At 36.8% G+C, this 24,420-nt stretch overlaps 1 protein-coding gene across 1 annotated transcript; it reads left to right on the top strand.

Annotated features, from left to right (window-relative positions):
• Window positions 1-2,152: 2,152 nt before the first annotated feature.
• Window positions 2,153-22,682, top strand: LOC127837528 (suppressor APC domain-containing protein 2-like). Its single transcript, XM_052364694.1, has 6 exons — window positions 2,153-3,404; window positions 11,752-11,888; window positions 14,892-15,035; window positions 16,459-16,560; window positions 17,372-17,470; window positions 19,110-22,682. The coding sequence occupies exons 1-6, from the start codon at window positions 2,231-2,233 to the stop codon at window positions 19,230-19,232; spliced, it is 1,779 nt and encodes a 592-aa protein (XP_052220654.1). The 5' UTR covers window positions 2,153-2,230; the 3' UTR covers window positions 19,233-22,682.
• Window positions 22,683-24,420: the final 1,738 nt, after the last annotated feature.

Genomic DNA, 24,420 nt, shown 5'->3' with positions numbered 1-24,420 from the left:
CCATTAAAGATATCGGCAAAAAAACTGCGAGAAAAACTGTCTTTTATGCACAAAAGATTTTTGAAAATGTACTTCACTAACTTCAGATATTTTACAAAAAAGATAACGGTGTGTTAACATTCGTCCAACCCGTGTGTAAACCCCGGGAAACCCGGGCCGTTGATTCTTTACCCTGTCTAGGTGAATGTGGCCGTCTACGTCATTTATTACACACAATATATACAATACTGGTGTAAACTTTTCCAGATGCCAGACAGAAGATATTAAAAAAAAAATGTTGTTCAATGTTAAAGTCATTACCGGTATATGATATTGGAAGACAAAATTGGGCTATTAGTGTAACGGGCTTCTTTTCAAATATGGATTCGAATTCAAATATGATATTGATCTATTCATGCTCCAATTCAAACAACGATAACGGGACTAAAACCTGGCATAAAAAACACAAATGCCACTTCTAGATGTGATACTTAAAGTCAATTTTTAAGTTAGTTAAACACGGAACGATATCTAGACGTTGAAATGTCATTTTATTACATGCAAGTGTTAGCGAGATTTCGTTGTTCGAGTCATAGGTTTCAAATTTAGTAGACATTTAGGAATGTCTAGAAACTAGAAATCTTAGAACATGTGCACATTGTCAATCGGAAAATGATTAAATAATTACAGAGGATGAATATCATGTATTTTTATGTTCTAAATATGCTGAAATTAGGCAAACTTATTTGGAGAATTGGTATATCATGGCAGACAAACTATACATGGTAATTTGAATGACTTTGATCTGTTAAGCAATAAAAATGCGTTTGTTATTAAAAATGTGCATTTTCTGTTAACCCTTTAATATGTGTTTTTAATGGAAATTTAATACTTGCAGTAATATATATATATATATATATATATATATATATATATATATATATATATTATGTATTCATTTTGTACAGTCTTTAAGTTGTTTAAAAATATTAACTTTGAACAAAATGCGAGAAGAACTGCAAATTCGAACAGCGAAATGCTTATGAACTATTCAAACCATTTATTGCTTAAATAGTTACACGTAGTGTTTTGTGTGACAGATGATGTTCAAGCTTTAGACTTAATGCACTTAAAAAATAAATTACTTCAGTACTTTCGGACAAGAATGTCAATAGTAACATTTAAAATAACAAAACTGAGCTACCGAATCTGGGTGGCAGAAACCACAAAAAATGCTATGTGGCATTTTGTTTATGTCTCAGTTGTCCATTCGAAGTTTTGCCTATTTCCAACGAGTTCCTTAATTTTCTCTTTTAATGAAAACGCCGTTAAGCATAACCTGTGAAAGATTTACGCTTGGGTGCGTTTATTTGTGAACTTGGCTTTTGCTGAAAATTCACTATCGATGCCCTGTTTTTAAATGGATCTTTTCACGGTTTGGTTAATTGACAAAATTGAAAAAAGTTGTTTCCGATTCGAAAATTTTCGTTTTTGTTATGATATTTGTGAGGAAACAGTAATACTGAACATTTACCATGATCTAATATAGCCATTATATGCATCTTTTGACGATTTAAAAACCTGAAAATTATAAAGCGTTGCAACGCGAAACGATTGAATAATTTGGAGAGTTCTGTTGTTGTCGTTTAATTTTGTGGAACTACGAAGATTGCTTATTTAAAGTATAAAATAAGTCTCTAATAGATACTTGGCAGGATGGCCGAGCGGTCTTATTGGTTTTTACTCCTGGATTCCGGGGGTCACTGGTTCGAGCCCTGCTGCGGGCTACTTTTTTCTTTTTTTTAATTTTATTCTTGATTTTTAATGGAGCTTTTTAGATCCAATGTTTATATTTATCAATATAAAGCATTTAATGACAAACTTCAAAACATGCCAAAATCTGTGAAAAGGCCCGTTTAAGGTGCTTACACTGAGGCATTTGTATGTAGTGTTAATTCACTTTACAAAAAGGGGGTCACTCTCTTACACTGCGGTTCATTACATGTATGTGGAGGCACGAACGGCAATTCTGCTAGGAGAATGAAAGGGGTGAATAGTGTTGTTTAACCCACAATATTTAAGATTTTAAACTATTTCGTTTGACAGAAATCTTTAATATTGTCGAGGTCCTAATCAACCAATTAAATCATTCGTTTCACTCTCACGTGGCCAATCGGGTAGCAGAGTGAGTTCATTCATTCTCTTAGCAAAATGACAGGAAAGTTTGTTTACCTGTGTCGCTGAATCGAAAATGAGCAACAAGCAAATGAACGGTAATTCAAACGTGGTCGATGGTCTACCAAAACAGTTTGTGACATCGTTGAGAGTCTTGTTTGATATATTGGACGAGGACCAGACGGGATTTGTCCGATTAAGGGACATTGAAACTCGCTGGCATGAGGAAGGGGTCAAAGGACTTCCAGGTGGTGTTATAGACGCTCTCAGAAAAGTGGCTCCGAGAAATGGAAAGTTGACATTTGAAAATTTCGTTACAGGGTTGAAACAGTCACTGTTGAAGAACAGTCAGGCATCAAGTTCTACTTCTTGTCAATCGGAGAAAGTTGCTCAGAACAGGAGTTCAAATGCCAATGGGAAAGAGAAGCCAGGCTCTGTGGTCAGTAATGGAACTGGTCAAGTTGCATCTGGTCGTTCTGCAAGTCTAAGTACTGATCAAAGCTCAAAAAGACAGTCAAGCAAACGGCCGGAAAAGACAGATTATCCGCAGTTTAGCCACAACTATGCAAACATGGTGAACTATGTCAACATTGAGGGTCCTGTGATAACAAATATTCCCACGACTGCCCCAGAGAAGTCACAGATTCATGTTGTTCAGAGAAGTAAGCCAATGTTGGCCACCAATACTCAACCTGCTGTGACAACAAACACAGCTATGGTGCGTCCAAATAATATGCTGCAGTCACAAAATACAGAACTGAGAAATCACATTTACACTCGTGAACAGATGCAGCACTCTACCTTGAAACCTCATAGCAAACCCCCTGACTACCAATACACACATGAAACTGATCGAGGAGCTCACCATGACAAACGACACAGTGATGACATCTCTCATTATTTAAAAAATGACCAAATGAAGCCTGCTCTTAGACCAAAAAGTGCTCTGGGTTATGAACATAGTCAACAGCGACCGAAAGAAGTTCATTTTCACACTAAGTCTACAGATGTAACTGTGCCTCCAGGTCGACCTGAAAGACCGCCTCCATACCTCGGTCCAAAAGACCGTGAAGACACTCCTCCGGCCCTCCCACCAAAAAACATGCAGGCAAGAATCATGAGAGAGCTCAAGACGTGGCAAAGGGAGCACAAGCTTGGGACGGACGGCACCACTGCACCTGTCATGCATTCCAGTCACAGTGATTCAAACATGCCCCGTATGAACAGATCACCTGGACATAACATTTATGGTAAGGCCTAAACAAAACAATCATTTGTACATATTTGTTTTTTTTAATCTACACAATTATGTCATCTCAGGCCTTGACACTTACAGTATCCCGGGAACCCGAGACCCCCAAATTTTGGTCTTATTTTAATAGGCAGGGTTCCCTGTGGACACCAATCTGTAGAAGTTAGTGTCGAGCCCTGGTTATCTACATCATATGTCATATGTCAGCGCAATGATTGAAATACACTTGATTATTACGCGACGGATGGTGCTTGGTCAAGAGAGAGATGTGAAATAATAGGATAGATAGAAGAGATTTGATAGTTAAAAGTATAGAGATTTTTGATAGTTAAAAGTATAGAGATAGTAAAAAGTTTAGCCAGCTTCTTTTTCACCTCTTAAACCCAGACCTCTCCTGTTAGCCGCGACCGGAACAGCAATTGGAATCACTAGAGGTTACTTGGAGCTGGGCACCTACATGTAACAGTGATTAGAAGGTGAGTGAGGAAAGCCCCTGCTTGAAGGATACCAAGTCAGGGGCCTCTGAGACCGTCGCAGGGAGGTGGTTCCAAACGGATATAGTGCATGGGAAGACTTTATTCCTGTAGTAGGATGTGGATGTAGACAGCTGGTGGTTCTTCTTATGATCCTTAGGGCGGCTTGGGGCTTGTATAAGGTAATTGTTGGCTGGAATATCTAGTACCAGGTCATTGACGATGTTATGCAGCATGATGAGTTGCGCTTTGGTCTGTCGTGATTCCAGCCCTCCACCCCAAGAAGTGCTCGATCATGGAGGATACGCTGCTGGTGTTGTGGTATCTATTGGTTACATATCTAGCAGCCCTTCCCTGTACCAGCTCGCAAAATCAAAAACATTCTCGCAAATTTTGCTGGAAACATAAATAAAAGCAAGTTTGGACATTAGTTTCGTACTATTAAAACTAAATAAAATATGACATCAACCACAAGTTTTGGTGTTATATATGAAGTTCTTTTTCCCACTTTTTCACTGTTTTCGTGGAAGAATGTAATTTCCGTTTTTTCTCTCTCTCAACTCAACGGTTAACTTTGCATTATATTTCGTATTGTTATTTCAAAATGTGGGCAAAAAGAAACTAGTTATTTTTCGCTTTGACGACATGACTGTTCAGGTTTTTTGTCTTTTATAGTGAACATGTGTGGATAATCAACTGTTTTATGTTCTTTGTACCAATACCATCCGCATATATGTACTATAAGTATACCAGTCTACATACAAGGTGCGAGCTTCCGCATATGGGTATTCGGATGTTCTATTAATTGACCTGCGGTTTAGCATTCACGACCGAGAGCACATTTAGCATTATAACTCTTTTTTTTCACTATTTCTTCACTCGCAAAAAAATTCTAGTGGCTTAAAACTTAACTCGCAATTGGTATTTTTCACTCGCATTTTGCGAGTGTTAATTTCGAGCCCTGCTTTGTAAAGAGACTCCACACTGTAGAGCAGTACTCAAAGCCTGGCCGGACAAGAGAGGTGTATGCCGTGGTCTTAACCTTCTCATAGCTGACACGTAGGTTGCGCTGGAGGAAGCCGGGTGTGCTATTTCCCATTTTTACTGTTATGTCCACTTGGTGGGTCCATGAAAGGTTTTGGGACAAGGTCACTGCCAGGTACTTAGTAGTCGAGTTAGTCTCGAGGATATGGTCTTTCAGGGAGTAACAGAACATGATTGTGTTCCTCTTTCTGTGAACACGGAGAATGCTACACTTCTCTGGGTGAAATACCATACCCAATTGTTCCTCCCATTCAGCTAGCTTTATCAGGTCATTTTGTAGGATTTGGCAATCTTCTTCGGAATTGATTTCTCGATACACCACGCAGAGAGCAAAGCAAAACACATAGTTGGCAATTTGCTGGTTTATTGTTTTTAAATGTATGTGTCCTTTTTTATTTTCTACATAATTTCAGACCTACATTTTTGTAAAACAAAGACAAAATGATGATATTCTGACATAAAGGTATTTGGAAATTTTGGCTTTTTTTATCAGCTTTGGCAGGCAACATACCCGGTATTAAAAGGGTCTCTTTCCTCAAGAGAGTTTCTACTATTGATAACAATGATTATATTTCCCCAATTTTCAAGTTTTGGGAATGGGGTAGGTTCCCTTTTGCATTTGGAAAAGTTGCAGCGTTTTAACTAAAAATCTGGAATTTTTAGTGTTGTTGTTTTGCTAAAAAATGCTTGAAAATTGAGAATACAAGTGTTTTCTATATTATATTTACTAAGGTGTATATTAATATGGATGGGAGATGAACAAAATATTGAGATCTAAAAAAACAATTATATATTTTGTTTGCGTGGAAACCTTCCATTTTGGAAAAAATATAGTTTTCTATGGGATTACCGGGATTACCGGACCCGTTTTTAAATTAAAACAAACACTGAAATCGCTAATGTTATCTTAAATTCCTATCAGTATGACTGTCTGTCACTTTAAATTTTGTATTTGTGTGTGATCTATTTCTCCTAAAGTTTTTAAGTAAAGATACATTAATTAGCAACCAAAATTTAACTCTTAAACACTCAACATAAAAACATGTCAACATATTATAAACAATTCAATTTAACTGGGGTATTTGCCAATATCAGTACACACAAAGGGAGTTGAGTCTGCAACTGTTGTATCAGTTTAACATTTCTGTATCAGATAGATCAGTTTTGCACTCAAATCCAGACATTTCAGCTTTTGTACTTTAATTGTGTGCCTGCCATCAGACCTATTAAGAGATTCAACTCAGAGCCTCACAATTGATTAATTGATCTGATCAGAAGGGTTGCTTGCTTCTTTTGTCAAATAAAATATTCATTAAGCCATCAGATTGTCTTACCAATCGTAAAATCTTTTGATACAAATCTGTAAAATGTCAATTCATTGATTTTCCAAGCAGAAGAAATGCTTAATGAGTGAACTCTTTGTGGCCAACTAAAGGCTATTGCTTACTTATAAATCAAACATTCAACGAACACCTGTATTGGTACCCCTGTCTTAATGTAATTTATTTTTTTACTGATCAGCAGACTTTATGCCCAACTTTGTTATTGACTTCTGAACATTAATTTAATTGGATAAAACTCTTAACAGTGCTATGGAAACAATTTCAAAGGCTATCAATATTTAATTATGCAAGGGCTAATAAAAATGACAAATTTTGAAACCTGAAACACCCATGTTCTTGCTTAATATGGGTACATAACATGTTGGATATTTTATATGAAAATTTAAACAAATTGAGCCTTTGGTCTGAAATTCTCTGTAAGATATCACATTGAAAGTTAAATGTGAGTGAGATTTAATGTCCGATGGAGATTAACATGTTGAATGAAGATGCTTTTTCAACCCTTGATGTTGATATGAAGATCTTGTACCTATGGATCAGGGTGGTACAAACGCCTGAAATTAATGATCTGTATGACACAGATGCTTGATAACATCATTGAAATAGACAAGGCACCTGAATCTGGACAATAGAAATATATTATAATTCAAATTTATATGTTGATGATATTTTTACTTTTTTGTCAAAAGAAATATGCTGATACTTTAGGGTTTGTATGCGCAAAGGAAAAAAATCACATACATTCAGAATATATTAAACGGAATACTTTTATAAGTTTATAGTTTTTGAGATGATTATGGTAAAATGTTAATTCCCTATAAAATACCATATAATTGTTCTTAAATACACCACAGAACTTTTAATCAAAAGTAAAAATTGCAATGTTCTTGGTACAAATTTTTTGTTTACCAACTAAAACCCTCTGGCATATGTTCCAAGTGGATGACGTCATGACATATATGCAATATTAATTTTCGCATGAGTTCGATCAGGACAAAATAATTTACACCAAATTTGCAAGTCGTGTTCATTCACAGCTAGGAACTGTAAAATTCAGTTCTGATTTAAAATATATCTGAAATTTAAAAAAAAAGTGTCAACTAATTTCTGTCTGCTGAACAAGAGAGTATTGATATGTAAAAAATACAGTAAGCACTAAATTATGACAAAAAATCAGACCCTTATGCATCAATTTAAAAAAATGTGGATGGTAAAACATGTACACGTGTAGTTATTTTGTTTTATTAAATTGTGGATGAGCTTAAACCATTTTTCTGTTATCATTTATGAAAAACAGAGTCTTTTTTTCATATTATCACCAATTGGACTTTTAGTTTTTATTTGTGACCTAGTCAATTTATATTTTGTAAAATCATACCATTGATATGACAACGATGAAGTTTGCTTTTTAAAAGGTGAAACAATTGTTTCAAGTGGCATACTTCAGTAGGGTTTGGTTGCTATGAACTCAGAGAATGCGTGTCTGAAGTAGAGGAAGCACATTGTGTTAAGACACAAACTTTGCATTTCCATACACCGCTTTCTTAAAGGTCATTGGAAGTATTGTAGGCCAAATAAAAAATAGTCCTGTTTCTGGTCACCTGCCCTAAAAATAAATAAAGGGTATGTTATTTACAGTACTTTCTTCTGATCTTGCAAACTGAAGTAAACAGAAAATTTATTGTTTTTATTTGAGGTTCACTTCAATTGCGCAGAATTATTAAAGCTTCAGCAGTGTGGCTAGAACATATTAGGGACAAATAACAGTAAATGTTCTAAAGTTAACATTTGCATTTGTTCATTTATGCTATTGGATTTAGTTTAACTTAAAATTGTATGGAGTTCATAACAGGTATGAATGATTAACTGGTAGTTTTTATGCCCCCTTTCGAAGAAGTTTTCGCACTGTCAGTCAGTCTGTCACACTTTGGTGTCCGCTCTCTAATTCAATTAGTTTTCATCCCATCTTTACCAAACTTGGTCAGAAGTTGTATCTAGACAATATCTAGGTCAAGTTTGAATATGGGTCATGCTGGGTCACAAACTAGGTCATGGGGTCACTTAGTGCATTTCAATAACTATTATCAAAGCGTTTATTGGGGGCATTATGTCATCATATGGAGACAGCTCTTGTTTAATCAGGCCATTCTTAATGTACATGTCGATCTGCATTGGTTTGTTGGTTCTTGCAAAGACCGTTTGTATGCATGTTCATTTAACATTCTTTCTTTAGAGTCCGGTTTGAATTAAAAAACATTGTAATAACCTGTAATTACCTGGTAAAGCTGATGTGACCTAACATCATCATGATCTTGTGACAAATTTTCAACTTCTATTAGTGGGACATAACTTTTTTGTCAGTTGGTTTAGTTCAGTGCATAATCTAAAATTACTAGCAATTTAGATGCTTGCATGAGATAGCCACCAAGTGTAAAATGAAATGTTTTATCTACGAGTGTACCCGCTGATACCACTAGTACTGCTACATTGTATAGCGATATTATGACAGCGTCATCGTTTTTAATAGAATTAATTTAACAGTCTTTAGTGAAGTAATTAATTGTCTGATTTTTAGATAGAAAGCATTTATAACACCTCAGTTAACAGAAGTATTTATGAAAAGGGTTATAAAGAATTTGAAATGGGGTGTTTTTGAACATGTTGAGACCATTTTTTAAAGGGACTCAATCGTTCAATTTAGACGGTTGTTTTAAAGGGACTAGTTTAAGTTAAGAAATATGATAAAAACAAACAAATTATTCCAACATAATTTCAATATGACAGATTAGTACATGTCTTATCAGAGCCCTCAATCCATTTTAGGGGAAGCGGGTCGCTATCCTCATGAGGGGGGATTTTCGCGGCGTTTCCCTTTTTAACGAGGTTTTCCGAAGGAAAAAACTGGTTATTAGATTGGCTAATGCGGGCGGGCTGGCTGTCTGGCGGGCGGAACAAGCTTGTCCGGGCCATAACAATGTCAATTATTGTCAGAGTTTAAAATTATTTGGCACATTTGTTAACCATCATTGGACGGTGTGTTGTGCGAAATAATTACGTCGATATCTCCAAGGTCAAGGTCACACTTTGAGTTCAAAGGTAAAAAATGGCCATAAATGAGCTTGTCCGGGCCATAACTTTGTCATTCATCATCAGATTTTAAAATCATTTGGCACATTTGTTCATCACCAGTGGATGGTGTGTCGCGCAAAATATTTACGTCCATATCTCCAAGGTCAAGGTCACACTTTGGTTCAAAGGTAAAAAATGGCCATAAATGAGCTTGTCCGGGCCATGACTATGTCATGCATTGTCAAATTTTAAAATCGTTTGGCAAGTTTGTTCACCATCATTGGATGGTGTGTCGCGCGAAAGAATGACGTCCATATCTCCAAGGTCAAGGTCGCCACGACTAAAAATAGATTGATTTTTAAACAAGGGGGTTAACTACATGTATGATGAGCAATCAGTAACAATGCACATTTTGTCTCCCTTTATCAGACTTTTTTTTTCAAATTGAAATCAAGGTCGCCATGAGTAAAAATAGATTTAATTTGAAACAAGGGGGTAACAATGCACATTTTGAATTGTCTCCCTTTATCAGACTTTAAAAAAAAAATTGAAAACCTGATTTTGTGACAATTTTGTCCCTTGTTGGGGGATTTTTTTACTTACTCTCTCATTATAACATTTGTACGTGTTTGCACTATATTAATTTATTTTTCATAATGTAAGTATGTTTAACAAGATTAAATTGATATAGAATTGAGATATAATAATCATGAGACACATCTTTGAAAAAAAAAACAGGGGGAATTTTTCCCCCCAAAAGGGGAAAAAAGTATACTTTTCAACATGGGGACTGCGGCCGAATTTTGGCCGCAGATTTGATAGAATGAGGGCCCTGCTTATGTATGATTGGTTTCAGAAAGGTGCAATAATTTAGTGTTATTGACTTTCTATGTATCTGTCCAACAGTCAGTGTATACATTTGTGTATATTGCATACATAGCAAGAAGCTAAGCCTCATTCAAAGTATGAAAAGCATTTTGTGAACTGATTTTGAGGATTCAACACTGGAGTATAAAAGAACTATTGCCAAAAAACATTGTTGTGAACAGATTCCACACAAAACTATTTTTCTAGAAATGGTGTGGCAGAGGCCGACATGTATCCCCACGCCGCATGTTTGACCCAGGGGTGCCCCAGGGGCTAGGGTTGGTAATGGGGCCATGCATAGTTGAGATTGACCGTATGGTCATAAGAGAGGTTCAGTATCAATTTGAAATGAATCGGTATAGAAGTGAAGAAGTTTAGTAAAAGGCAATTGGGTGGGTGTGGTCTATGTGGGGGGCGCCCCAGGGTTGGTAATGGGGCCATGCATAGTTGAGATTTACCGTATTGTCATAAGAGAGGTTCATTATTAATTTGAAGTGAATCAGTGTAGAAATAAAGAAATTATAGTAAAAGGCAATTTTGGGTGGGTGTGGTCTATGTGGGCGGGGTGCCCCAGGCTTGGTAATGGGGCCATGTATAGTTGAGATTGACGGTATTGTCATAAGAGAGGTTCAGTATGAATTTGAAATGAATCAGTGTAGAAATGAAGAAGTTATAGTAAAAGGCAATTGGGTGGGTGTGGTCTATGTGGGCGGGGCGCCCCAGGGTTGGAAATGGGGCCATGCATAGTTGAGATTGACCATATTGTAATAAGAGAGGTTCTGATCAGTATCAATTTGAAGTAAATCGGTGTAGAAATGAAGAAAAATGAGTGAAAATCTCAGACCAGGCCCCACCCCAACCCCCATAACTTTTGACCCAGGGGTCAGATCAAAATTCCAAATAGTGCAGGGTCGCACATATGCTCATAGCTACAATGTGTGTAAGTTTCAAGGTTCTAGTGCTAATAGTGTAGGAGGAGATAGTGGCCAGGACAGACGGACGGACAGACGGCAGAGATAACCACTATATCCCCAAGCTTTCAAAAAAGTGTGGGAATAAAAATTCAACATAGGAAAATACATAATTATAGTGTGTAGAAATATTGCATGACAAATGAGTATTTGCCATTTTACAAACACAAATATTATCTGTAAATTTAAGTAACTTGCACCTACATCTTCAGTGGTAGACTGCTTTAACAAGTCACATAGCATTAAGTGACCTCTGTATTTATGATCAGCGCGTGGTCTGTTAACTCTTTTTCCCCATAAGAAGCAAAGTGATAATGGCTTTTGCAACCAGCATAAAACCAGAACAGCCTGCAAGTAACTTTCAGTTTGTTCAGGTTTCATGCTGTTTGCTGCTCATCAGTATCTGAAGTTGAAAATGAAGCATCTAAAACTTGAATTAAGCAATAAAGGTAATTTATTAATTTAACTTTATATTGGACTACAAATGTGTCAAAATATGTATTGATGTGGTAAAGGGTAAAGACTGGTTACAGGTTATATTGTACTTTCTAAAATACTGAAATATTTTTTTCTTGCAGTGAACCTGTCAGATCTTCAGAGGTTAGACCCATCCACACAGTCTGTTCAAGCCTCAAGGGAAGGCGATGGAGGCAGGAGACTTCGGAGACAGAACTCTCGCAGACACACCCTCTCTAGTGGCATAGACTACAATGTGGTATGTAACTCATGTAGACACACCCTCTCTAGTGGCATAGACTACAATGTGGTATGTAACTCATGTAGACACACCCTCTCAAGTGGCATCGACTACAATGTGGTATGTAACTCATGACACGCCCTCTCAAGTGGCATCGACTACAATGTGGTATGTAACTCATGTAGACACACCCTCTGAAGTGGCATTGACTACAATGTGGTATGTAACTCATGTAGACACACCCTCTCAAGTGGCATAGACTACAATGTGGTATGTAACTCTCGCAGACACACCCTCTCTAGTGGCATAGACTACAATGTGGTATGTAACTCATGTAGACACACCCTCTCAAGTGGCATTGACTACAATGTGGTGTGTAACTCATGTAGACACACCCTCTCAAGTGGCATAGACTACAATGTGGTATGTAGCTCATGTAGACACACCCTCTCAAGTGGCATAGACTACAATGTGGTACATGTATGTAACTCATGTAGACACACCCTCTCAAGTGGCATTGACTACAATGTGGTATGTAACTCATGTAGACACACCCTCTGAAGTGGCATAGACTACAATGTGGTATGTAACTCATGTAGACACACCCTCTCAAGTGGCATCGACTACAATGTGGTATGTAACTCATGTAGACACACCCTCTCAAGTGGCATTGACTACAATGTGGTATGTAACTCATGTAGACACACCCTCTCAAGTGGCATAGACTACAATGTGGTATGTCACTCATGTAGACACACCCTTTCTAGTGGCATAGACTACAATGTGGTATGTAGCTCATGTAGACACGCCCTCTGGCTCTCAAGTTGCATCGACTACAATGTGATATGTAACTCATGTAGACACACCCTTTCTAGTGGCATAGACTACAATGTGGTATGTAACTCATGTAGACACACCCTCTCAAGTGGCATCGACTACAATGTGATATGTAACTCATGTAGACACACCCTCTCAAGTGGCATAGACTACAATGTGGTATGTCACTCATGTAGACACACCCTTTCTAGTGGCATAGACTACAATGTGGTATGTAGCTCATGTAGACACGCCCTCTGGCTCTCAAGTTGCATCAACTACAATGTGATATGTAACTCATGTAGACACACCCTTTCTAGTGGCATAGACTACAATGTGGTATGTAACTCATGTAGACACACCCTCTCAAGTGGCATTGACTACAATGTGATATGTAACTCATGTAGACACACCCTTTCTAGTGGCATAGACTACAATGTGGTATGTAACTCTCGCAGACACACCCTCTCTAGTGGCATAGACTACAATGTGGTATGTAACTCATGTAGACACACCCTCTCAAGTGGCATCGACTACAATGTGGTATGTAACTCATGTAGACACACCCTCTCAAGTGGCATAGACTACAATGTGGTATGTAACTCATGTAGACACACCCTCTGAAGTGGCATAGACTACAATGTGGTATGTAACTCATGTAGACACACCCTCTCAAGTGGCATCGACTACAATGTGGTATGTAGCTCATGTAGACACGCCCTCTGGCTCTCAAGTTGCATCAACTACAATGTGATATGTAACTCATGTAGACACACCCTCTCAAGTGGCATAGACTACAATGTGGTATGTAACTCATGTAGACACACCCTCTGAAGTGGCATAGACTACAATGTGGTATGTAACTCATGTAGACACACCCTCTGAAGTGGCATTGACTACAATGTGGTATGTAACTCATGTAGACACACCCTCTCAAGTGGCATAGACTACAATGTGATATGTAACTCATGTAGACACACCCTCTCAAGTGGCATAGACTACAATGTGGTATGTAACTCATGTAGACACACCCTCTCTAGTGGCATAGACTACAATGTGGTATGTAACTCATGTAGACACACCCTCTCAAGTGGCATAGACTACAATGTGGTATGTAACTCATGTAGACACACCCTCTCAAGTGGCATTGACTACAATGTGGTGTGTAACTCATGTAGACACACCCTCTCAAGTGGCATAGACTACAATGTGGTATGTAACTCAGGTAGACACACCCTCTGGCTCTCAAGTGGCATAGACTACAATGTGGCATGTAACTCATGTAGATACACGCTCTGGCTCTCAAGTGGCATAGACTATAATGTAGTATGTAACTCATGTAGACACACACTCTCTAGTGACATAGACTACAATGTGGTAGGCAGTGGTAAGGTAGACCACTGATTTCTTAAAGTCATGTAAAGAGGAAAATTTAAGTTTATTGGTAATATAGCTAAAATAAACTAGCTGGTTGATTTAAATTATTTTGGTATTCTATTTATCCCCTAATTTAAGCATTAGTTATGCTTAATTTAGAAAATAGCAAATGGGAACGGCTAAAAAAACAAAAGAAAAACATGAACTTACATCATGATGATTAACTAAAATAACATCAATATTCTGTGCATGTTTGCTGTTTTTAACAATGATGAAACATAGGTCAACTTATCCTTAAGGGTGTCATTTCTTTAATGCAGGTTTGTGGATGGGATAAAGATGAGCTCTGTGGAGACTGGGCTTATTGAATGTTTCCCAAGTGTGGAATGAGTTTAGTCTGTGCAGTCTGAACATGCTACTGAGGGATGACACTTTCAGCATAATCTGGAGTTTTGCTATGAAGATACTTCCTTGAAATGAAAAATTCCATGAAAGCTGAAAGTGTGGTACCTTATTAGCTTGTGCAGACTGCACAGACTAATCTGGGAATATGCTGTAAACACATGCATTGAGTCCATGTAAACACATGCATTGAGTCCCTGTAAACACATGCATTGAGTCCCTGTAAACACATGCATTGAGTTCCTGTAAACACATGCATTGAGTCCCTGTTAACACATGCATTGAGTCCCTGTTAACACATGCATTGAGTCCCTGTAAACACATGCATTGAGTCCCTGTAAAAACATGCATTGAGTCCCTGTAAACACATGCATTGAGTCACTTTCTCAGACCAAGGCTTTTATAATTGTATCTGCATTGTTTCAGATCCGCCGTATGAAGCAGCTAGAACAGGAGCGTGACGTGTTGCTGCAAGGCCTGGAGGTCGTGGAGCGTGCCCGGGACTGGTACCTCAAACAGGTCGCCTTGGTCACAGAGAGACAGAACCACGCTGAGAAGACCTCGTGTAGCGTGAGTCCTTGTTAACATTGTAGCGATTATTGTTTTAAGGTAGCGCACCTCTAATGGGCACATATCCAAATATAATCTAAGTAATTATTTTCTTAATCAGCATCATTTCACTGAACTACATGCAAATTTGTAGGTAGGCTTTCCATGCTTTTAAAAAAAATATACCGATTTTTTCAAAACCACCCCCACGCTCGGCTTTTGTCCAGTTTATTTTTACCCCTGGGGTATATAAAAGTTCCATAATTCATTCAAATGTCCAAATATGGGCATGCAGTTGGTGTCTACAGATGCTGTAAAGGTGTTTAAAGTTTAAACAAGATGATATAAGTATTCTTTTACAGACATTTATTTTTTACAAATTTTTATCTATGGAAGAGCGCCATGAAATGTAAGTGATTTCAGCCAAGTAAAAATTGGGTCGGTTAAAAACAAAGTGTCATAAAATTCAAAATAGTATCATTTAAGTCATATTTTAAACTTAGTTTTTATAGAAACACTATATACAGCAAAAATACCAAGAAATAGACAGATTTACCGTTTACTTTTTGAAATAAAAATAAAAATGCAACATGCATGGTTCGTATTTTAAACAGTAAATCACCCAATTTCGCCATAACGTTGTTTTAATTTTAATAATTGAAGAATGTGCATAAAAATTGCAACATATTTAACAATAAATATAGCTTATATGCCATATTAAATCAAATGACGTTAGAAAATAAATAAAACGCGACGCAAAAAAGTATACGTCGTCGGCAGGATTCGAACCTGCGCGGGAATATCCCAAAAGATTTCTAGTCTATCGCCTTAACCACTAGGCTACGGCACCTAATAGTAGGCTCTTCAACCTTCGAAGAAATCGCGGGAAATCATTAGAGGTGCACTACCTTAAAGCAGGTCATTTTATTGGCGAGAAAACTGGGTTAAATGCATGTGCGACAAGTATTGTCCAAGATGAGACTGTGCATTAAGCCCAGTTTTCCATGAACAAGACACAGTCTGTTAACAAAACAGGATGCATTATGGAAGACTTGCGGGGTCATGGAAAGTGATGTCCGCTCATTTACAGTTTGAATCTCATCATCATTTTAACTTCATGATAATGACTCAGCAAAGTTCAACAACAAGACAGATGGCATGAAGCACTTCTGAATTATTGCCTTTGAATAATAACAAATTGTCAAATTAATCTTTTCTGCTCTCAAACTCAAAAATTGTGTGCTTTAATGGTATTTTTGTTTAAAAGCTGTCTCTTCTCAACCAAAATCTAGTCTTGGCGGAAAGTGTCATCCCTGGTTAGCCTGTGCAGACTGCACGGGCTTATCAGGGATGACTCTTTACGCACATGCATTAAGCCCTGTTTTCCCAGAGGGAGGCACAATCTCAGTTTTAAGCCCTTACATACAGCAGTCTCTCTTTGCAGGATGCATCTCTTCAGAACCATCAAGAGAGGATGGACTTTGTGCGAAGTCGAATCAACGATGTGAATCTCAACCTCAAATCCCTCATGGAAACTACAGAGTCGGTAAGTATATTGATTTCTACAGCTAAAATGACTCTGCACATATACTGGCATTATCAGATTTGTGACTTTCAGAATCACTTGGAGATCTCCACAAAATATCGTTTTTTTATGTTAAATGATGTAGAGGATTAAATACCATTGGTAACATGATATTTAGTACTGCATGCTGTTTCCTTAGTACACTAAAGTTAAAATTACTGTAATTAGGTTATAGCCAACAAACTTTATGTAATTGAATATACATGTCTGGTTATTTCAAACAAGATGGATCTTTGGAAAGATGACAAATTATAATGAAACAATTTTTATTTTTTTAAATTCAATATTCAAGTGCACAAAAAATACTGAGAACTAATTTTCTTCTTTCTTACAAGTGTAATTGGTTTCATTAATTTCATTGTTAAATTTCCTGTTTTAATGATGTATGTGCAAAGTGGGTAAATAAGTCTGTGTACTATTACAGAACTATAAATAATGAATCAGGCAATATAAGATTCTGTTAATTGTGTGGCTGTTCTAAAAGAGAAACCAAACTAAATTCAACAATAGATTGTGAAAAGTATCATGAAAAGATCAAGTAGCAGAAAAAAGTATTGAAATTAATTATGTAAGCAACTTCCAATTTCAAGTTTGTTGTACTCTTCTTCTATATCTTTGTAAACATTCTCCCCCCACATACATTACTTTGAAGGAAATTGCTTGTGACTGCAGTGGTGACTGTTAACAGATAGGGGAAGTAACCTGTGTGAGTGGTTTGATAGAGGCAGTAACCTGTGTAAGTGATTTATAATTGGTCTGCACTTCTCTGCAGGGTTTCCCGGCACACATGAATCTTGCCATTCGTAGCTCAGTGATCTCAGAGGACATCTCCACTCGCTGGCTCAAGGATCAGAACAAGCAGCTCACCAAGGTGACTACAACTCTCAACCTGACTCTTGGTGGTCACCACGGAGACTACAACTCTCAACCTGACTCTTGGTGGTCACCACGGTGACTACAACTCTCAACCTGACTCTTGGTGGTCACCACGGTGACTACAACTCTCAACCTGACTCTTGGTGGTCACCACGGTGACTACAACTCTCAACCTGAATCTTGGTGGTCACCAGGGTGACTACAACTCTCAACCTGACTCTTGTAGGTCACCAGGGTGACTTCAACTTTCAACCTGAATCTTGGTGGTCACCACAGTGACTATAACTCTCAACCTGACTCTTGGTGGTCACCACATTAGTCAATATCTTTAAGTACAAAACAATGATCCTAGCTCTGAGAAAACAAGGCTTAATGCATGTTCCCAAAGTGCCCTTCCAAAAGGTACCATGTGACATTGAAATTAGAAGGCACATGGTACCTTTTTACACCAATTGGACATTATCATGTTCACCTCGAAATTGAGTGATAAATATGTAGGTGTCTGTCAATATAAGTGGGTGTCCCAATTATGTGCCAAGTCAACTGGTATTCTGATATAAGAGCAGAGCAGATGCAAAGATCATCATTATGACATTTGCTGCTTATATGTTTTTGTCTTCATTTAAAGCATGCTTTTGAGTATTTATAAAGAAAACATTGAATAGAGGTATGGTATTCTTTGTTAGTGCATAATATTTTAATAAACACATTCATTAATGATTTCAACATGATTGGGTCATTGCAAATTGAACACTCTTCAATTAGCTTGCTGGCATGTATATAATTTTGAAGCGAATGTTTTTTAGAAAATCAAAATATAAGTGACCTTGGCACATAGTTTAGATTGATAAGCCATTTATTGATAGAACAAACAAGTAACTCTTTCAACATTGTACAAATTGGTTTTCTGTATTTGTCACCCTTATATATGATACACAATGACAGTGAAACCTGATACTTGCTCTAAGAAATATTTACGATTACATATCTTAAACAGTAATGATATCCAATTCAAATGCTTAAGCAAAGAAGATGTTTATTGTAAATGTGCACATGGACTTTCTATGCATAGCTTATGATTTTGATGTGTACAATAATTCTTCATGCACCTGATCTGATTGCCTGTAAATATTATGAAAAATTCTATATTAACCCTTTACCATTAAGACATGCACTTAACTGCAATTGGAGTGGTTTAGAAAATCAAAATAAATTTAACCCTTTCAGTGCGGGAACCGAATTTTGAAGGCCTTTGCAAACAGTTTGGATCCAGATGAGACGCCACAGAAGGTGGCGTCTCATCAGGATCCAAACTGTTTGCTATTCTGATAATATTCTTTGAAAAAAAATCGAAGAAAATGCTAATTTTAGAAATTCTGCAGACGACAATTTAGCAGACAACAAATTTCCCAGCATGCAAAGGGTTAAGACCTTTCTCACAAGATTCAAGTTTTAAAGCCGGCATTCCAATCCTAAGAAACTGAAGAGCAGCAAACAGCATAAAACCCAATGGACTGCAAGTAACTCACGGGCTGTTAAGGTTTAATGCTGGTTGTATATAGCCTTACCCTTTTGCTTCTTAGAAGGAAAAGGTGAATAACTGGTAGGTTGATATGATACATGTTTTGTTGCAGGAGGTGGGAGAGAAGTCAGAGCTTATTACCCAGCTGGAGAAAGAGAAGGCAACTCTGATACGAGACCTGTTTGAGGCGCGAGTGAAACACAAGACGAACTATGATGACACAACCTTCATGTAGTTGTTTGTGTGTGCATTTGAAAACATGTCAATATCTGTTTTCTGTTTAGAACAAAGTATTATTAAAATATTACTTTTACAAATTTCTTTGTAACCTTAAACAAAGTTGTAAAGTAACTATACTGTGTTATGTACTCTTTGAGGTTTGTATTAAGCCAAAGGTTGCATCCAGCTTTCTAAATCAGGTCAAAGTTGGAATGTGTTGCTCATTTTAAACATTATATTTTAGGAGGTTGCTCGTGCGTATTTCCTGGCATTAGCAAATCTTAATAGGAGCCAGTGTCTGGGAAAACTGGGCTTAATGCATGTGCCTTAAGTCTTAACAACAATTTAGTTAAGGCGGAAAGTGACATCCCTGATTATCCTGTGAGGATGATGCTCAAGGCACATGCATTATGCCATGTTTTCCCAAATCGCGGCTCATATATTTTTATCCATAATTGTAACTTTTATGCATGAAAATATTTTTGCTTTTAGATATCTGTGATAAGGCATTTTGATGCATCTCGTATACATTCCAGAAAGCATGTCTTATATTTAGTGAGCTGGCACGTTCAAACCTTCTTTTTAGCAATATATCATAGAAAATAAACATTGTCATGAATATTGTGTTATGTCAACAACAATGTGAACGCTAAAACAAAAACAAACATGTTTAACAAAACGTGTTTGCCATTCAAATTCTTTGTATTGCAAAAAAAGATTTAGCTGTTTTGTTTATATTAACTTGTGGAATTTTATAGTAAATTCAGGATGTCAATACCTGCATATAACATGATATAACATGCAGGTCTAAAATTACAAAATACAGAAGCATCCCTGAAAAAGGACTGTGCTTTCTAAAGAAATGTTTTGACAAAAAGCTTACATAAGAATAGTTAATTTCAAAATCCTAGTCCCTTCATTTTTTTCACTACATTATACCGGTAGTTTGGTTATTGATATTGTAACTTTAAAATGAATCGGGTTTTGAAGTGGGTCATACATCTTGAACAGTTTGGATCTCTGTTGCCGAATATTTATGTATTTACTTCTTTTTTAGCTGGGCTTTTTTCGGGGAAAACCCGAGGTATTGTCATAGCCAGCTCGTTGTCCGGCGTCGTGCTTAAACCTTTACATTTTCTTAACCTTTTGAACATTGGCTCTAACATCAAAGTGCTTCCACCTACAACTTTGAAACTTCATATGTAGATGCGCCTTGATGAGTTCTACACGCCACACCCATTTTGGGGTCACTAGGTCAAAGGTCAAGGTCTCTGTGACCTCTAAAAAAAAATAATCTGACAAGCTTTCATTTATTCAAAACTGCACTCGCAGCCAAGCGTTGGCACTCGTTATGCGGTGCTGTTGTTTAAATATGCATTAGAAAATGGCATCTGATTTACACATTTTCATGTACAAATAATAACATTTGACATTAATGCCAGTAGTATTGTATTAGGTTAATGAAAAAACTAAGATCATTTATCCTTGCTTTTAGTGCATCGTCCATTTTTGTACTATCTATCAGAATGCTGTATCTATTGAGGCCCCAGGACATCAATTGTAATAAAAGTATACAATTAAGTTAAATGTTTTTTTTGTTTGAAAACCATTTTTTTCATTTAATTTTGTTAATGTTTGATGCAAATAGACTAAATACTGTATTAAACAGTTAGTACAAGTGTAGTCAACTTAGAACATTTACTGCAGAGGCTTCATAGCTATCACATTGAAAACACTGTATGTTGTATGAAATCAAAATTGTTTGCTATTTTGTTGCTTTCTATGGGCTTTTTTTTAACTTTTGTGGGCAAGATACTATTTCTGTCTGCTTTATTTTAGCCTTTGGTGAGCGGTGCTTTAAAAGGAATGTATATTCTGGCATTGTGTAGATATAAAATGGAACCCAACCCAACTAGTCAGGGGATACATGATTTCTAAATGTACTTTCCATATATTTCAAACATAATGTGTTTGTGAAAAACAAGTACAAACACTAGTACCAATTGTGCTTCTTCATAGAACTTCCAGTGTAAAATTATGAACCCTTCCTTTTTGCTTAGAGCTAAACAAGGAAATCATTGTTGGGTTCATAGGTTCAATAAAATGTAGGAAAGATACAGATATAAAATATTTAATACATTCAATGTTTATTGTTAAATATTGAAGTTTTTTCATATTGATGCAATCATGCATTTGTAAGAATGTGTCACTAAATACATTTTGAATGAACTATTTTAGTTTCACAATAACGTTTACAATTTAAAAATGCATATTTGTATCAAAGCATTTTTTTTCTCTCTTGTCTGCTACATAGACAACGGAAGTATTTGTATCACAGTGTATAATTTGACATTTAGTACAAGTTGTATGAATCAGATAGATCATACTAACATGCTAACAAGAGATATAGTGTAAATGTTTCCCTATTATTTCTTTGCCGAAAAAGTGTTCACAAATAAGACTGAGATTATGTGTCTAGTTTTGTATCGTTACAAATAGAGGCCTTTTGTATGGAAACTATTGTATCTAAAATACAAATCATCAGTAGTTACGCTAGTCTGGCTCTTAATTGCCCTAACATAGTTACATAGCAACAGTTTCTTTTTAGGCTATGTTTTGGTTGTTGTTTAATTTCAATTTTAAGAAATAGCGCCGTATTAAGTTGATCATGTGTTTTTCTTCACAATCAAGATTATTATCCCTCGCCATAGGCGGAGGGATATTGTTTTGGCATTGTCCGTCCCTCCGTCCGGAGCCATATCTTGGAAGTGCTTTGGCGGATTTCATTGAAACTTGGTATGAGTATATATATGGATAAGAGAATGATGCACGCCAAATGGCATTGTACACCATCTGTTAATAACGGAGTTATGGCCCTTTGTATCTTGAAAAAATGTTTTTTTTGTGTGTCTGGAGCCATATCTTGGAAGTGCTTTGGCGGATTTTATTGAAACTTGGTATGGGTATGAATATTAATAAGAGGATGATGCACGCAAAATGGCATAGTACACCATCTGTTAATTACGGAGTTATGGCCCTTTGTTTCTTGAAAAAATGCTTTTTTTAGTGTCAAATACAACACTTTTGTGTCCAGAAGCATATTGGCGGGGGATATCAATTCAACGAATTTGCTTGTTATACTATTTATTACTATGCCCGTTTTAAATTGCTTTTAAAAAACATATACATGTTATATTGTAAACCGAACTGCTGTTGCCATATATGCAATGTCGCCATTGTTTTTACATGAATGCATTAATTTTAGATCTGATGTTGTGTATTAATATAATAATCTACACGTTGTTTTGTATGCCCACGTGTTTTTCTGTAATTGTATTGATATTATTATCATGTTTAACAATCATCACGAGAGTTGAGCCCAATTTTGAATTGGCTATTATACAAAAAATCATGCGATTTGTTTTTTTTGTATGTGGTGTTTTTAATTTTAAATAAAGCCATACAACTGTAATTTGTCTATTTGTTACATGCTATTATAATTATCCAGGTCAGAATACACTACTAGTATTATCAACTGAAATGTATATAATTTTACAAGTTTGAAGCAGCCTCTCATTTTGTGGCGTCCTTTTAGTAAAACTAGGCATACAAATGTGACAAAGTACGCATTACCAAAAATTCTTTGTCATAGCCAATACATATCAGTTTTGTTTGTGATATATAACAAAGCTTAGTGCATTGTTTGCAAAAATTTTAATGTAACTTCATTGAACCATATGAGATTTTATATATTTTAAGATATCTAATAGCTAAGTAAGATATAATATGAAATTTAAAGACAGGGATGTGATATTAAAAAGGTTTTTGAAGAAGGCTAATTCCTAAACCCTTGTACACTGCAGCACAATTGTGTTCAGGTATGAGCAGTGATTAAACTTTCACAATCAGAAGCGAAATAAGAATGACTATATAGGCTGTGATCAGTGAAAAGGGGGTTTAATGAATGTGCGTTAAGTGTTGTCCCAGATTAGCCCAGGCTAAAAGGGACAAAACTTTCTGCTTTACTGGTATTTTTATGCCCCCCTTCGAAGAAGAGGGGGTATATTGCTTTGCTCATGTCGGTCGGTCCGTCCACCAGGTGGTTGTCAGACGATAACTCAAGAACGCTTGGGCCTAGGATAATGAAACTTCATAGGTACATTGATCATGACTCGTAGATGACCCCTATTGATTTTGAGGTCACTAGGTCAAGGTCACGGTGACCCGAAATAGTAAAATGGTTTTTGAATGATAACTCAAGAACGCATACGACTAGGATCATGAAACTACATGGGTAGATTGATCATGACTCGCAGATGACCCCTATTGATTTTGAGGTCAAAGGTCAAGGTCACGGTGACCCGAAATAGTAAAATGGTTTCCGGATGATAACTCAAGAATGCATACGCCTAGGATCATGAAACTTCATGGGTAGATTGATCATGACTCGCAGATGACCCCTATTGATTTTGTGGACACTAGGTCAAAGGTCAAGGTCACGGTGACCCGAAATAGTAAAATGGTTTTCGGATGATAACTCAAGAACGCATATGCCTAGGATCATGAAACTTCACAGGTAGATTGATCATGACTCGCAGATGACCCCTATTGATTTTGAGGTCACAAGGTCAAAGGTCAAGGTCACCCGAAATAGTAAAATGATTTTCGGATGATAACTCAAGAACGCTTTTGCCTAGGATCATGACACTTCATAGGTACATTGATCGTGACTCACAGATGACCCCTATTGATTTTCAGGTTACTAGGTCAAAGGTCAAGGTCACAGTGACAAAAAACGTATTCACACAATGGCTGCCACTACAACGGACAGCCCATATGGGGGGCATGCATGTTTTACAAACAGCCCTTGTTCATTTACAGAAAGTCTCTTCTTTGCAAAAATCCAGTTTAGGCCGAAAGTTTCATTCCTTATTAGCACAGGGATGACACTTTACACACATGCATTCAACCCCCTTTTCACAGACCACGGCCCATATCCAACCAGCATAAAACCAGAACAGCCTTCAAGGAACTGCAGTCTGTATAGGCTTCTGTTTGCTGCTCATCAGTATCTCAAATGGACCCTTTACAACTGGAATCTAGTAACAAAAGTCTCATTTAATTTAACTTTCAAAGGACTTAAAACGAAACAGTCTGAGCAGTAAAGGGTTAAATGGCTTTTATGCACAAGCGCAGTCTTGTCA

This window comes from Dreissena polymorpha, chromosome 7, assembly GCF_020536995.1.
Source record: "Dreissena polymorpha isolate Duluth1 chromosome 7, UMN_Dpol_1.0, whole genome shotgun sequence".
Lineage (NCBI taxonomy): Eukaryota > Metazoa > Mollusca > Bivalvia > Myida > Dreissenidae > Dreissena > Dreissena polymorpha.
Note: the sequence above shows the minus strand (reverse complement) of the source record. Positions and strands in the feature narration are given on the sequence as shown.

Excerpts from the sequence above, each read along its gene's own strand:
- LOC127837528 (XM_052364694.1), top strand. The coding sequence starts at position 2,231 with ATGAGCAACAAGCAAATGAACGGTAATTCAAACGTGGTCGATGGTCTA. Across the intron at positions 3,405-11,751 it reads ACCTGGACATAACATTTATG|TGAACCTGTCAGATCTTCAG; the intron begins GTAAGGCCTAAA and ends TTTTTCTTGCAG. Across the intron at positions 17,471-19,109 it reads AGAACAAGCAGCTCACCAAG|GAGGTGGGAGAGAAGTCAGA; the intron begins GTGACTACAACT and ends GTTTTGTTGCAG.